General features: G+C 36.5%; 1 protein-coding gene across 2 annotated transcripts in view; it reads left to right on the top strand.

Annotated features, from left to right (window-relative positions):
- Nucleotides 1–15,382, top strand: part of STRN (striatin) — an 84,270-nt gene that overhangs the window by 24,447 nt on the left and 44,441 nt on the right. For both annotated transcript variants that reach the window (XM_015572574.1, XM_015572573.1), the window contains exons 2-3: nt 6,260–6,363; nt 12,458–12,531. In XM_015572574.1, coding sequence (XP_015428060.1) covers nt 6,335–6,363; nt 12,458–12,531 — 103 coding nt within the window. In that variant the 5' untranslated portion in view covers nt 6,260–6,334. The remainder of the gene's footprint in view (nt 1–6,259; nt 6,364–12,457; nt 12,532–15,382) is intronic.

A 15,382-nucleotide genomic window follows, 5' to 3' on the forward strand; every position in this document is an offset into this window, starting at 1 on the left:
TCAAGTTTCTAAACTTTCTAAATCTCCATTTTCTGGCTAATGAAAAGAAAATAGGATTTTACCGAGTCTCCCGTCTACCTACTCCAAGACTTCTGTGAGGATCAAATGAGATGAGGCATGGGAAAACGCTTCACTGACGTTTTGTTAAAGTGTGAAATGTTTGCACCTGGCTATAAAACAAGTCGTGTTCCTGGGCTGAAGAAATTGCAAGGAGGCTAGTCATTACTAGGGAGAAGAAGCCAGGTGTTGCTATGTGCCATCATTACCTGGTGCCCACAGCGACCATTTCTGGGCTGGGCTGTAGGCCACATTTTGTGCCATGGGGTCTCAGCAGTGTTGACTCCAATTTGGTGGGCTGTTGCCAGGGTGATGGCAGGGCCTTTGTCCCACTTGGGGAAAGCCGAGTGTTGCTTTGTGGGCGCCAGGTCTGCAGTGCCATTTCTCTGTGCACATCACGGCAACTCCTGCATTGATTATCTGCCCCCTGATGGGTCACTGAGTGTCATAGCGACCAGTCGGACAGTTGGACACTTAGCATATTAGCCTTTTATATATATAGATATTTATTTATTTATTTTTTTAATATATTTTATTGATTTTTTACAGAGACGAAGGGAGAGAGATAGAGAGAGTTAAAAACATCGGTGAGAGAGAAACATCGATCAGCTGCCTCCTGCACATCTCCCACTGGGGATGTGCCCGCAACCCAGGTACATGCCCTTGACCGGAATCGAACCTGGGACCTTTCAGTCCGCAGGTCGACGCTCTCCCCTGAGCCAAACCGGTTTCGGCAAGATATTTAAAATTATTGTTTATATTTATGTAAACATACATAAATAATACCCATTTAGGAGCCAGCCAAATAGTATACTATGATTGTTTCTTTTCCTATGCAACTTTTGGTTTTCCTGCAGTTAATGATTACCTCCTTTTTTTCATGGCTTAATTTTCTTTGAGCATTGTTCTACTTCTGTTTCCATAAACTTCAGTAGACTTTCTATACAAATTTATATGTGGGGAAAATTACCAAATAATTTTTAGGCCCCTTATTCCCTTTTTTCAACTATTGATCTTATTTCTAGAGTTTTCTGCCTTGCTCTAATGTAGGCTAACTGCTATTTTGGCCTGTGAGCCAGTTCTTAATTTAAAACTTTCTTTTGCTGCCCTCCATTGTTAGAACTCTTGTTTCCCAAATCCCATGTCTTTTTCTTAATTTGTCCTCTTAATGGTATTGTTATCTCTTGACTAAGAATATATGATGTATGGGAATGTATGTTTTGGACATTTATGTTCTAAAAATGATTGAATAAATAAGTAAAATTTATGATTGAAAGAAATGTTAGATAAATAAAAATGACACAAACTTTATAAGGAAATTTCAGGAAAATCACTAGTTTGTTAAAAGATAAAGTTAACTATAGAGTTAATTCTGGAATAAGATACAGTTTTTGAGTTAAACATCAGTTCTTTACTTGCCTCTAGAATTAAATAGGCATCCCACTGTATTTTATTTGTATATTCACTGCTTTTGCCTGTAATTTCTGGCTCTAGTAGCACACAACATATGCTACCAATCCACATATATTTTATTCAGCATACATGTTTCATTCACTGGACTATGAACTCTGTTTTATTTGTTTGTCACTACTTTAGCCCTAATGTCCTTAGATTTTGATGTGTGTATGCATAGTAGGGGAGGCTATGCTATTAACCTGGAAATGCCAGACCTTTGAAAAAGGTGTTAAGATTGAACAGCTTAGGGCATGTGGTATGGAGACTGGTACTAGAGTGTTTATGAATTTAGATTTTGGCATTAGTGATTCATATTTTCATTCAACAGATGTTTTTCAAATGCCTATTTCATGCCAGGTCCTGTTCTAGGCACTGGAGAAACAACAATGATTATAACAGATCCTACCCACATGAAGCTCAACTCAACAGTAATAAATAAAAGCGTTCTTAAAATGTTAGATGGTAATAAGAGCTGTGATAAAATGTGATAAGTGGGATATGGAATGCTTGGGTGGGTAGAATGGGGAAGAAAGGCTCTACTGATAAGGCCATTTGACCTGAGAAGATGAAATCTGAGGAAGGAGTGTTCCAGGCTACTACTAGTTGCTTTTCTCTGGCGTGCAATCATTGCCTCTAGCTATCCCTTTCTTCTAAAGACAACATCACCAAACTTGATATCAAACCTAAGCTCAGAATCACCTAGAGGACCTGTTAAAACAGCTTTCATCTGGCAGCCCCACCCTCAGTTTCTGATTCAACAGGCCTGGAGTGGGGTCTGAAAATTTGCATTCCCACCAAGTACCCAGGTGGTGCTAATGCTACTACTCTGGGACACTTGGAGAACCACTGACTTACACCATTTGTGACACATTAGGTGGCCAGAAATAAAGCAAAAGGGTCTGTTAAGAGCAAGGAACATAGCTCTTTACCCCACAGAGGTATGAATCTTATGTAGGCCCTCAAGCCAACTGACTAGTACACACTAGCTTTTTTGATTCTCTCCCAGATTCCTTGTTTATCATTGTGTTTTTAGCTGTATCCTGATAAGAAAATAAAGTCCGCCATTTTCATCCAGTTCAATAGAGTGTTTGAGGGAATATTTAATACCTGCCACAGTCCAAATTGCTGTAAGGAAGAATAAAGGAAGGACAAAACCAAGTTCTTTCTCACAGTGCACTTCCAATCTAGTTTGGGTATAAGAGCAGAACACATACGTATACAAAAAAGCTAAGATGAGACCTGGGAGTCTCCTAATACATGAGGCTTGGAGTTGCAAATATCAAATATTCACATTTATTCATTTAACAGTATTAACTGATTGCAATTTTAATTGGCATTTCTCTTGCATGTGCTTTTTCATATGTTTGAGCCTTTTGTATTTCCTTTCGATTAACATGTCCTTTGTTTTTCTATTGAGTTCCTGACCTTTTCCTTATTGAGTTGTAGGTACTGTTAATATATTTAAAAAAGTAAACTTTTGTGATTTGTAATGACTGCTTTCCTATTTTTTGCACACTTGCTTAAAAATAATTCTTACTTTTTATGCTAGTTGTTCAACAATTTTTTATTGCCATATGTAACTGTTTTATTTTTTTGAGTTTAAGTTTATTAGTCTTTTATGGCTTTGAGTTTTGTCTTATTTTCAGAAAGGCATCCTTAACCCTGAGATTATTAAAACAAAAACAAACTCTAACTTTTCTTCTCACTTTGGGGCTCCTTTAAAATTTTTTGACCCATTTGGCATTTGATTTGAGATTATTCCTGATATAATGGCACTATTAATAATTTTCAGATGGCTTTCCATCAACATTTATTGAATAATCCACATTTTCCCCAATCATGTGCATATAGTGTCACCTTTAGCTTTAACTAAATTCCTGTATATACTTGGCTTTGTTTTGTGATTGTACCATGTGTGTCTCCATTTATGAATCACTACACTTTTTAAGTGACTTATAAAAGTTTAAGTTTTAAAATATTTTAAGGCTTTTAAATAATTTGTTTATTGTTGCTTTTTAATTTTTCCATATGTGAAAGGTTAACGTGGGTGATGCGTGCAGACGGGCTAAATAGCCGTCTCAGATGGTACTTAAGAAAAATTAAAATATTGAATTTATTTAAGGAAAAGGATGACAGATGGAATAACCAAAGGGAAGGGGCTGCACAGGGGACATTGGGATAATGATGGCAGCACTCAAGACCTAGAGTTTCATCCTTGTATGCAGTCACTGGCGGGCAGCTCTTGTCAGTGGGTCTGGGGGCTGGTGAGCTTGGAATGCTCATGGAATGCAGTTGTGCAATCAGGTGTCTTTAGACAGTTTCAGTTCCTTATATGGTCTGATTCCTGGTGTCCAACAAGTTTTTTCTGGCCTTTCTCCTGTGGGGGAAGCTTACAAATGGCCTTTAATGATTGTATTGCTCTATAGTCCTAACAATATGTACTTTAGAATCATTGTGTATGATGTTTTTAAATATATTTTTATTGATTTCAGAAAGGAAGGGAGAGGGAGAGATAGAAACATCAATGATTAGAGAGAATCTTTGATCAGCTGCCTCCTGCACACCCCCTACTGAGGGTCGAGCCCACAACTTGGGCATGTGTCCTTGACCGGAATTGAATCCAGGACCCGTCAGACTGAAGGCCAACGTTCTATCCACTGAACCAAACCAGCTAGGACTATGATGCTTTTAAAAAACATACTGTTGGTATTTTAATTGGGCTTGCATAATTTTTAAAGATTTATTTAGGGAGAAATAAAATCATTGTAATTCTTTTTAAGAACATGGCTTTGCTTCTCATTTGTTTCAGGCACTTTTTAGTGTAGTATTTAAAATACTCTCTGCATAGCTCTTATTTTATTCTAATCATCTTACCATTTTTGTTATTATAAGTGGGATTGTTTCCTTTCATTATATCACTAGAGGCCCGGTGCACAAAAATTTGTGCATTCGGGGGAGGGGGGGGGTCCCTCAGCCTGGCCTGTGCCTTCTCGCAGTCTGGGACCCCTCGGGAGATAACAGCCTGCTGGCTTAGGCCTGCGCCCGGGTGGCAGAGGGCCGGCCTAATCCCTAGGGTCAGCCCCTGGTCGTGCGCAGAGCAGGGCCGATCAGGGGGTTGGGGCGCCGCCACTCTCACACTCAGGGTAGGGCCAATGGGGAGGTTATGGCTCTATCCCGTCACACACAGAGCAGGGCCTGTGGGGAACGGGGGGGGGGGGTGGGGGCCCCGCCCCCTGTCCCACACAGAGCCGCAGGGCGATCAGGGGGTTTGGGGGCTGCCCCCTGTCCCATTGATCCCCGTGCTGGGAGGCATATTCCCCTTTTAGTATATAGGGTAGAGGCCTGGTGCACGGGTGGGGCTGGCTGATTTGCCCTGAAGGGGGTCCTGGATCAGGGGGGGGGTCCCCCCTGGGGGGCCTGGCCCGCCTGGGTGAGGGGCTGAGGGCTGTTGTCAGGCTGGGACTGAAGGTCCCAACCACTCCTTTTTTTCTTTTTTTTTCTGGGCCAGCTTTAGCTCTGAGGCCTCGGCTGCTGAAAACAGGTTTCTGGCTTTTGTTTACCGTCTGTATTTGATATAATGTTGCGGTCCGGCTGGCCGAGTAAAGCAGTTTTCTGGGGTTTTTTTTTAGCTTCTTTATTCGCAACATAGTTGCTGAGAGTTGCAGCTGAGAGGGGGGCAAGTCAGGCGGGGAACATTGGAGTTCTCCGTCACTGAAGCAAGCAAGCCTCCCTGTTCGCATCAGCTGCCTGGCTGCCGGCCGCCATCTTGGCTGCCAGTTAATTTGCATATCTCAGCCCTACTCTGTGAGTGACAGGGGAATTAGCCAATGGGAAGGGTAGCGGTCGTACGCCAATTACCATGTTTCTCTTTTATTAGTGTAGATTTTACTAGTAGTTTTTATAGAAGCCCATGGGTTTCAATTGATTATTTTCTACATGCACCAACATTACTAAAATTCCTCTATTTTTATAATTGTTTACAATTAATTTTATTGGATTTTCCAGGTATCCACTCATATCATTTGCAAATAATAGTAATTTAATTTGCTTGTCTCTATTTTTAAACTTATTTGTTTCTGAACTAATGACACTGGCTCCCACCTCCAGAACAAGGTAAAATATTTGTGGTGAAAAATTAACATCCTTGTTTTGTTTCTGATTATCAGTACTTTTAGGGTTTCTTCATTATTCATGATGCTGGTATTAAATTGTATTGCTTGTATCTTATCATAGCAAGGAAGTTGGCATAGTATTTGTTTGAAAATAAAAGATTTTAAATCTTATATTGACAGAAAAGTTGCAAGGACAATACAAAGAATTATTTTTGTCCTGAACCATGTGAGGGCAAGTTGCTACCCAGCCTGATGGTCCATAGCCTCCCACAAAATACTTTAGGGTTTATTTCCTATAAACAAGTACTGTTCTATGTAACCACATATAGCCATCAAAGTCAGGAAACTAACATTGACATGTTAACTATCTCCAATCCTGCGACCCCATTCATGTTTTGCCAGTTGTCCCAGTGACTTCCTTTTATAGCCAAATCTAGTCCAGAATCATACATTAAGCCCCCTTTTTTTCCTTGCAGTCAGTGCCTTCCTATATACTTGCATACTTTGTGACAGATATGTAAAGGAAATGTTTTTTTCATCTAACTGTCCTATCTTCCAAAGGTTCTTTCCTCAACTGAGTTTAAAAAAAAATTATTTGCTCTAAGCTGAGTTTTATCTTTCTTTTCCCTACTCAGGCCCAGATTGCATTTCTTCAGGGTGAAAGGAAAGGCCAAGAAAATTTGAAGAAGGATCTTGTGAGGAGGATCAAAATGCTGGAGTATGCTCTTAAACAGGAAAGGTAATTCAGTAAAATGCAAGATAGACTTCTCTTAAAATTTGGAATAATTTTCCTGCCGTTCTTAAATCTAAATTTTAATACTTGATGCTTCTGAATTCAGGAAATGTCATTTGTAGTAAATGTTTATAATGGTTGTAATATGTTAATTTTATTTTGTTGTTAACATTTAATAATGACCAATAAACTGATTTATATGATTAAAAAAATTTTAGCAACAATTTTCTCATACCCTCTTCTTTCTTAAGGAACATGTACTTATTGAACTTTTATCCATTTCTTTATGGAATTGAAATAGTTTTTAGTTGTAAAGGAAATTCTATAATGCTTATAACCATTTTCGTATCATCTAATATTACTCAACTTGATGTATTTTCTTTGGAAAAAAATTGCTCTGACAGAGGAATCTTTTTATAAATTTTTTTGATATTTTGTTCCTTTGCTATCAGCTATTCATATTTCTCCATAAGCAAACCTTACCTTTTTAGTTTGCTAGTGTCTGAGATACTCAAATTACAACACTTGAGTCATAAGTCAAGGATAATACGTCATAAATAAGAGTTTTGGAAATTTTCATATAAATTAGCTTTATTTGCTTTAGTGGATGATGGTCTTTGGATGTGTGTGTGTGTGTGTGCGCGCGTGCGTGCGTGCGCACACGCGTGCATGCATCAGTGGTGTGAAACAATTCTTTGTTTTGAGTACTTGATAGATATATTGAAATTCTCTATTTTGCTTTATTTTTGGTGATCACATTCTTTTCTCATTATTTTGAAGTTGATGTATGGGCTATTTGCAAAACTACCATAAAATAACATTTAGCAGATAATATTTATGAATATTAAGAAATAAAACTTTATTGGAATTTGTGTTCAGTTTCGTGTGGCATCTTTAAGTGGCACAAGAGATTGACAACAGGTTGACTTCTTAGTGAAAAATAGGCAGTTCTTTTCCTTGAGAAGTTGATTGAAAACTGGATTGGGGAGATGGAAAAAAACACCCAGACTTTTAAAGGTAGTAATTTTGGAATAATTTTGGAATAATTGAGACTTTATGCTATCTAAACTAAAGGCAGAAGTGAAGTGAGAAATAATAAAATGGACACTGTTTATTAGCTACTATATTGCAGCCCTGAGGCTTAAAAACAAAGTGACTGGATAGAGTTACAGTCAAGTAGAGCTGTGCTTCAGATTGCTTAAGTCTGTGTTTCTGAAGCCTGTACTCTTTACCAGAACGTTACAGTATTCGTAAGATGGAAGTATTGAAATACACAGATATTATATAACCAAGAATATTGTGTGTGTGTCCGTGTCCCTTCTCATTAAACATATTAATCTGTGCATCCAGTTTAAGCACTTGTGCTGGACCTGAGTCTAAACATAGGCCATAGTCCTTGTCCTTACTGGCTTACAGTAACTGGAAACATACTTGGAAGCCACAAAGTGCGATGCATTCTGATTGGTGCTATGGGAGAAATCTGTATGAGATACAGTGGGTCACAAAGAAGGGAGTGGATATTTCTGTCTGGAAGGTGGAAGTAGAAAGGAAGGTGTAATTAGAAGAGGTGAGGCTTGAACATCATAAAAAATAATGTTTGCCATCATAAAAAATAATGTGTTTGAACACTATAAAAAATAATAGACAAGGTTCAGGAAGTAGAGAGGGATATGTTTTACACAGAATAAAGCAGTTTGGTGTGTTCAGAAATTTATAATTACTGTGTTTTGTAAGGAAGGACGTTAGTTGTGATTTGATAAGTGATCACAGAAAGCATAACTAAGGAATTGAAACTTTTATCTTACATATAATAGGGAATATTGAAAATTTTCAGAAACTTGCTAAAATAATCTCAAACTAATAGAAGTTGCAGGACCTGTATACCATTTACCCAGATTCATCAATTTGACCACATTTCTGTATATTAACTGTCATCATGCACACTATACCATTGTTTTTCCTGAATCATTTCCTACTGAGTTGCAGACATTAAATCCCTTCTCTCCTAAATTCCTTCCTATATATTTTCTAAGAGCAAGGACATTCCATTGTATAATTACAGCTTATTATCAAATTAAGGAAATTTAATGTTGATATAGTTCCATTATCTAACAAAGTCCATATTCATATGTTCCAGTGATGATCTGCATAGCATTTTTTAACCAAATATTCTAATATGATCTTTATAGGTGTTTTTTTTTTCTGGTCTAGAAATACATATTGCATTTAGTTGTCATGCAATTGAAAGGTTTAAGCATGGAATAGTGTGAAATAGATTTTAGAAAGATCATTCTGACTTCATTTTGGGGGATGGACTGGAAAAATCTGTTAATATAGGCAGGAAGATTGTAATAGTTGAGGATGAGACACTATAGCATAGTAGCTGCAGAAGAGAGGAGGCATCAGCTGTGAAACATTTTAAATAGAGAATCTATATAATTTGGAAGACAATTGGGTATAGGAGTTGAGGAAGAAAGATAACTTAAGAAAGATTCCTAGGGTTCTGCAAGTGTGAGTTTTGGAACTTATCAATTGAATTTAAGGGTAACAATTAAGAATTTTAAAAAGGATAAGAATTAAGGGTTTAAAAGCAAATATGGGAGGGATTCATGACTAGAAATGTACACATCAATATTGTGGGTAAAGTTATAGGAGTAGTTCAGACAAGAACAAATATTTTGGAAAGAGAATAGAACCCATAGTAGTCACAGAAATGGAAATATTTGAAGAAAAGGCAGAGAAAGAAAAGCCAACAAAACAATGGTTGGAGAAGGAAGGAGAAAGTAGTATATTGGAAGCAAGAAAAGGGGAGTTTGACAATTGTAAGTGCCAAACAGACTCCAAATACATTGTATACTGAAAATAGTCTTTTGGATTTGCCAGTTAAGAGTTTGTTGGTATCCTTGCCAGAACAGCTTCAGTGAGGTAGCAGGAACATAAACCAGATCATAGGGGACTGAGGGGTGAGTAGGAAAGGTAAAGTGGAGACAGATACAGTCGCATATTTTTCAAGTAGTTTGACTTTGGAAAATAGGAGAGAAAGACTGGCCTGGTCCAGGGAAGTTGTTTGTTTTGGTTTTTTGTGCGTGATTTTTTTAACAAATGGGATTTTCCTGGAAAAGAGTCCCTGATTTTGTATCTTTTGAAGTTCATGGAGTGATCTGAGATTATTCCTGATATAATGGCACTATTGAAGTGTAATAAATTATTTCTTTGTGAATTAGACCTCTTAGATATTTTCATGTTCATTGGACTAGTTTTTTAAAACACAGATATTATATCCCTGCTTAAAAGTATCTGGCTAATTTCAAAATTCTGCTTAGTAAAATCTTTTACATCCAGGCCCCTTGCTAGTCCTATACATATACATGCACACATGACACACATTCACACACATACGTATACACACAGCTGTTTTTTGACTCACTTCACACACACACACACACACACACACACACACTGAGGAACTTTTAGATGTTTCTTCTGACAGAAATGCTCTCTATATCAGTTTATTTGGTGGGGAAACTGACGGTATTTTGAACTTTAGCTAAAATCTCATGTGTTATCTCCTTTTTGGTAGGTCTCCTTGACACCACCTTTGACAGAATTAGCTAATTCCGTATCTGAATTTCTCTGACAGTTGATATAATTCTGAGCTCTTAACCAACAGTATGCTGTAGTTATTTATTTACATTTCTGTCTCTTAGGCATCGTCTTGCCTCCACCTTATAATTGATTACAAGTTGCAGGTTGTTCCCAGCAGCCAATACAGTGCCTGGCATGTTATAAGAATTCAGTACGTTTATTGGATATAATGAAATTATTTTTAAGGGAACCCAGCTTGTAAACACAGCATTTCTTTACTTATTTTGTCTTTGTCTAATTTTTTATGAAGTGTTAGTTCATAGTGTTTTATTATTTTTTGTTGTATATATTGCATAGAATATTTTGTTTCATTTCTGTAGCTCTGTTGCAGTTTTTCCTAAGAATACTAGAATGCACTATAATGCAGTATTTTGTGTTTGAAAATGTTTTTCTTTATATGCATATAACAAAAATATATAAATTAATTCCATAAAATTTTATTGCTACTTCTACTCTGTCCTCAGCCAGTTATTTTCAATTCGTGTTGTGACTTCTAGGAGGTATTGTTACTTTGAGTCAATTTAATGGCTCTAAATCTTACCCTCTTATAATAACATTAATACAAAGACATTGAGGTAGACTAGGAAATGTTTAGTATGGTGAGGAAATCATTGATTAAGGGAAGCATTGGGAGTAGAGAAAAAATGTTCTAAATTATTTGGGACAAAATACTTACTAAAAATATTTAAAAAGACATATATACATATGGTTAATTCTCCAAATAACACAAAGTAGTTTCCCTTCTGCATCAGTTCACTGATTTCCCTTCCCAAAGGAAATCATTTTAACTGATGTTTTATGTATCATGTATCCAGAAATATTCAGTGCATATGAAATATACATAACATACATATAAACCACATAAATACATAGTATTTTGTACTTTGCTTTTTTACTTAAGCTTAGAGATCAATCCATATTAGCAAACAAATATTTTTTTCTTTTTAATGGATAGATATTATTACAAAACATTTTCTATCTATGCAGAACATAAAGACTAATATAAAAAATAATGATGTACCCACCACCTACTCTAAGAAATAGAACATCAGCTGTCTATAACTTTTATAGGTTTTCTTAAGATTCCTATCTATATAAAACATTGACTTTTCTGTTGTAACTGCAAAATAATCATTGTAAAATAATATGAAGAATTCCAGTACTTCATACAGTTGAGCAAATAAATTTCATTTTCTTTATACTTTCCTTGAAATATAAAAAGCTTATAGTAAGTGCTCAATTAGTTTTTTATAAGGATAAAAATAACTTTCAAAAAAAGCTTTCAGAGTGGCTACATTATTCTTTTCTCTCTCTCTCTCTTTTTGTTGTTGCTGTTAATTCTCACCCAAAGGTATTTTTCCATTGATTTTTTAGAGAGAGTATAAGGGAGGAAGACAGAGAGAGAGAGAGAAACATCGACGTGAGAGAGACACATCGATTGGTTGCTTCCCGAACGCGTCCAGGGAGCCTGCAACCAAGGCATATGACCTGGACCAGAATCGAACTTGTGACTCTTCAGTCTGAGGGCCAATGCTATATCCACTGAGCCAAACTGTCTAGGGCTCGCTATGTTACTCTTTCATTACTTCTTTATTACTTAGCTTTTCAAATTATTATTCCAGTCTCATTATATTGAATATTTATTGTAAATGGCCTCAATATTTCAGGGAAGCAAACAAATTAAAATATACAAATAAATTAAGTAAGTATGGCCATTTTTAGTTAATCTTAAAATTTTTTACCTTATCTAGTTTATTTTTCTGGTTTCAGATGGTTAAATCTGAGATGGTTAAGTCAGATGAACCAGAAATAGTAACATTCATATTTAAAAGAAGAGAAGACAAGAATTCCTGTTCACAGTTTTTCTTGAGTTCTTCCTGCAAAGAAAGGCAAAGGATGCTTTGACTATTAAAAATATTATTTATTTCTGCTGGAATATCTTATTCAATATTCATGATTTGGGCTGGTTCCCCCCTCCGTCCTTTGCATTGTTCAATATAATGCATACTTGGAAAATCATAATTGCCTGACAAGACATAACATATTATAGATGATTTTTCTTTTTAAAAAACTCGATTTTGAAAAAGGTCAGTCTTTTACAAGTTTATTTTACAATCCAAACTTTTCTGCTTTTGATAATAAAATACTCTGGCAGTTATCAAGAAAATTTGAATACAACAAAAGGTAGCATGTTAATATGGTTCATCAGTAAGTACAGAAAGAAGATGTACGGTTCCCAGTGTTAGTCCTTTATTTGTTATAATAGCACTTCATGGGCTAACAACAAAATAGTAATGGCAAATGCTTTTGTATTATGACTTTGACATCTTGGAAGGCTATGGGCCTTTGAAAGTTACCTAGGATGACTGCAAACTGATGACTACTCCTATTGCATATATAAAAGTTTACTTAAATATGTTTTAAGATGGTTTGTATTTTCTCATTTCTTTGTTAGAGCCAAATACCACAAGTTGAAATATGGGACAGAATTGAATCAGGGAGATATGAAGCCTCCAAGCTATGATTCTGGTAAGCTAATTTTAAAGGAAGTTCAAGTGATTAAAAAGAAGTTAATATCGAGTATTGGTAGCTACAATATTTATAACTGCAAGTTGATTTCTAGTTATTTGTGTGTTATTTTTTCTGACCTACTTGTCTTTTGACACTAGTCATGTAGTGTCATTTAGATTATTTTCCACCAGCTTCCTTCTTTTATCCCCTTCCCTTTACTTTTAGTTTCCCATTTTCTGCTTATGTTCTACACTTACTGAAAGGATCAGAATTCATGGGGAAACATACATCAACATAACTGATTCTTGCTGGGTCTTCCCAGTATTAAGGGGAACTTTGAGATGTGCAGTACAAAGTACAGAATGCCCTTGAAATCCTGAGAGAAAGAGTAGGAACTATAGAAGTAAAAGATTTCTTCTTTAAGTATAGGGGAATTCCTTGTCCAGTGAGCCTAATCCCTCGGTTTCAGGTGCAAAATTGTTTTGGACTTTGTCATCACAGCAGATTCTATAACTAGATCATCTTTAAACAGCTGAAACATTTTATTATTATTTTGCATTATGTCTTCTTTATCCTTCTCCTACCTTTCTCTTCACCCCACCAAACAATACAAAACTAGTACCTGGAAACAATCAAATATTACTTATTAGTAGATGTAAAGGAAAAGAAAGAAAAGTTGTTTAAAAGTTATTGCCATGTTTTAAGGTGACTTTGTTTTTGACGTAATTTCAGATTAAATTCCTGGATCAAATATCTGAAGATAACAACTATTGTTTATATCACTTACTGAAATACCTGCCTTGTACTAGGGGCTTTATGTATGTTAACTGTAATTTTTAAAATAGTTATTTAATAAAGATAATATTATTCTCATTTTATTTATTTTTTTGTTAATCCTTACCTGAGGATATATTTTTTCCATTTTTTTTTTAAGTGAGAGTGGAAGGGAGGCGGGAACGGGGAGGTTGGTTGCCTCTTGCATGTAAAGTTTCTGAGATAAGAATATGCCACATTTGAGAAATGAAATAACTGGCTAGTATTTGGAGGGAGGAAATTAATGTTTATAGATAAAGCTAGAGAGTTAGCCAGGGGGGAAGAGACGGTAAAATTTGTTACAAGGTCTTGTAAAATATGTTAAGGAGTTGACACTTTATCCTAGGCGTTATGAGAAGGCGCTTGAAGGACTTAATTAGGACTCTTGTGATCAAAGTTGTTCTTCAGTGTAGAAGGTGGGTTAGAGAGTAGCAGAACTGGAATTGGGGAGACTAGTTAGAGCACTGTCACAGCCACCTGGCTACATGAGGAAGGTTACCCAGACAAGGGTTCTAACAATGGAGTTTAAGAGAAGTAGGTGTATTCAGGAAATATTTAGGACCTAAAATCTGCAGGAATTGGTTCTTGTTTGGATGTAAGGGATGAAATAAAAGGGAGAATCAAAGATGACTCCCACAGTTGTAGTTTAAAAAACGAGACTAGAAGCAGTTTTAGAAGATGGAGGGTTCACTTCTGGATTTATTTGTTAGGCAATCAAGTGAAGGTGGCTAGTAGACAGGTGTGTGGATTTGGAGCTTAGGCTGGTGGTATAGGCTTGATATGTAGATTGAGAGGCACCATCATATAGTACTGACGGCACTCAAGACATTTGAGTGAAGGCTCATCCAGGGACTTTATGCAGAGTGAGAAGAGGATTTAAAATGGAACTCTGAGGAATGGCAACATTAAAAAAAACTGGCAGAAAAATAGAATTCTGAAAAGGAAACTCAGAAAAGTTGTCCTAATGGTAGGAGAGAAGCCAGTGGAAACAAAGAGGAGAAATGGTTTTCAGAAGTAAGGACCCTTCATCATTACTGATTAATGTCTAGAGAATTGAAGAATTTAGTGAGAGATCACTGAGAATTTATTGCAAGCAGTTTCAGAAGAGAGGTGAGGACGGAAACATAGACATGAGTGGAAAATGAAAACTACGTATAGTCAACTTTCAGGAAGCTTGGGTTGTGAAAGTGAGGGAGTGGGATTAGAGGGTAACAGCTGACAGGACACAAACGGTGAAGCAAGTGTGTGTGTGGGGATGTATTTTTTTGAGGAGGAGCAAATGAAAATGAGAAAGTAGAGATATACAAAGTAGGAAGGTATCTGAAAACGTGATAGGGATTGGATTCTGAACACAGCTAGAGAATGACAGGGGGAGCAAGTCTTTTATTGTTACCAAGAGAGAATATAGGAAGTTAGGTGATGGGTTTGTAGGTTAGGGTTTCAGTTTGGTGGTAGGTATTTAATATGATAGCTTTATGTTTGAGACAAAATTATCTGCTAAGAGTGTGTGAGAGGTTTACAAAAAGTAGAGATTTATAACAAATGAACAGGAAGACAAACTAAGAAATGGTAGGATTGAGAAAAACTAAGGGTCTGGTTGACATGTGTGACCGTGAGTTTAGTAAGAAGCACTGGTCTGAACACTTGCTAAACAGAATGAAAATAGTTAATACTTGAATTCCTGGAAAACAAGGGGATAAGAAAATTGAGTACATTGGCAAAAGAATGGTTGAAGGGATAGACTTCGAACTAAAACTCCAGAGATAAGGAAATAAAGACAAAAGGAGCCTAAATGGGTAAGAATAAGGAGATAGATTATGATCTAGAGCAGGTCAGCGGTTTTTTTTCTGAGGCCAGATAGCAATATTTAGGCCAGGGGTCCTCAAACTACGGCCTGCGGGCCACATGCAAATACAAATATTGTATTTGTTCCCGTTTTGTATTTTTACTTCAAAATAAGATACCGTATTTGCCGGCGTATAAGACGACTGGGCGTATAAGACAACCCCCTAACATTTCCACTCAAAATACAGAGTTTGTTATATACTCGCCGTAT

This window comes from Myotis davidii, unplaced genomic scaffold, assembly GCF_000327345.1.
Source record: "Myotis davidii unplaced genomic scaffold, ASM32734v1 scaffold1149, whole genome shotgun sequence".
Taxonomy (NCBI): domain Eukaryota; kingdom Metazoa; phylum Chordata; class Mammalia; order Chiroptera; family Vespertilionidae; genus Myotis; species Myotis davidii.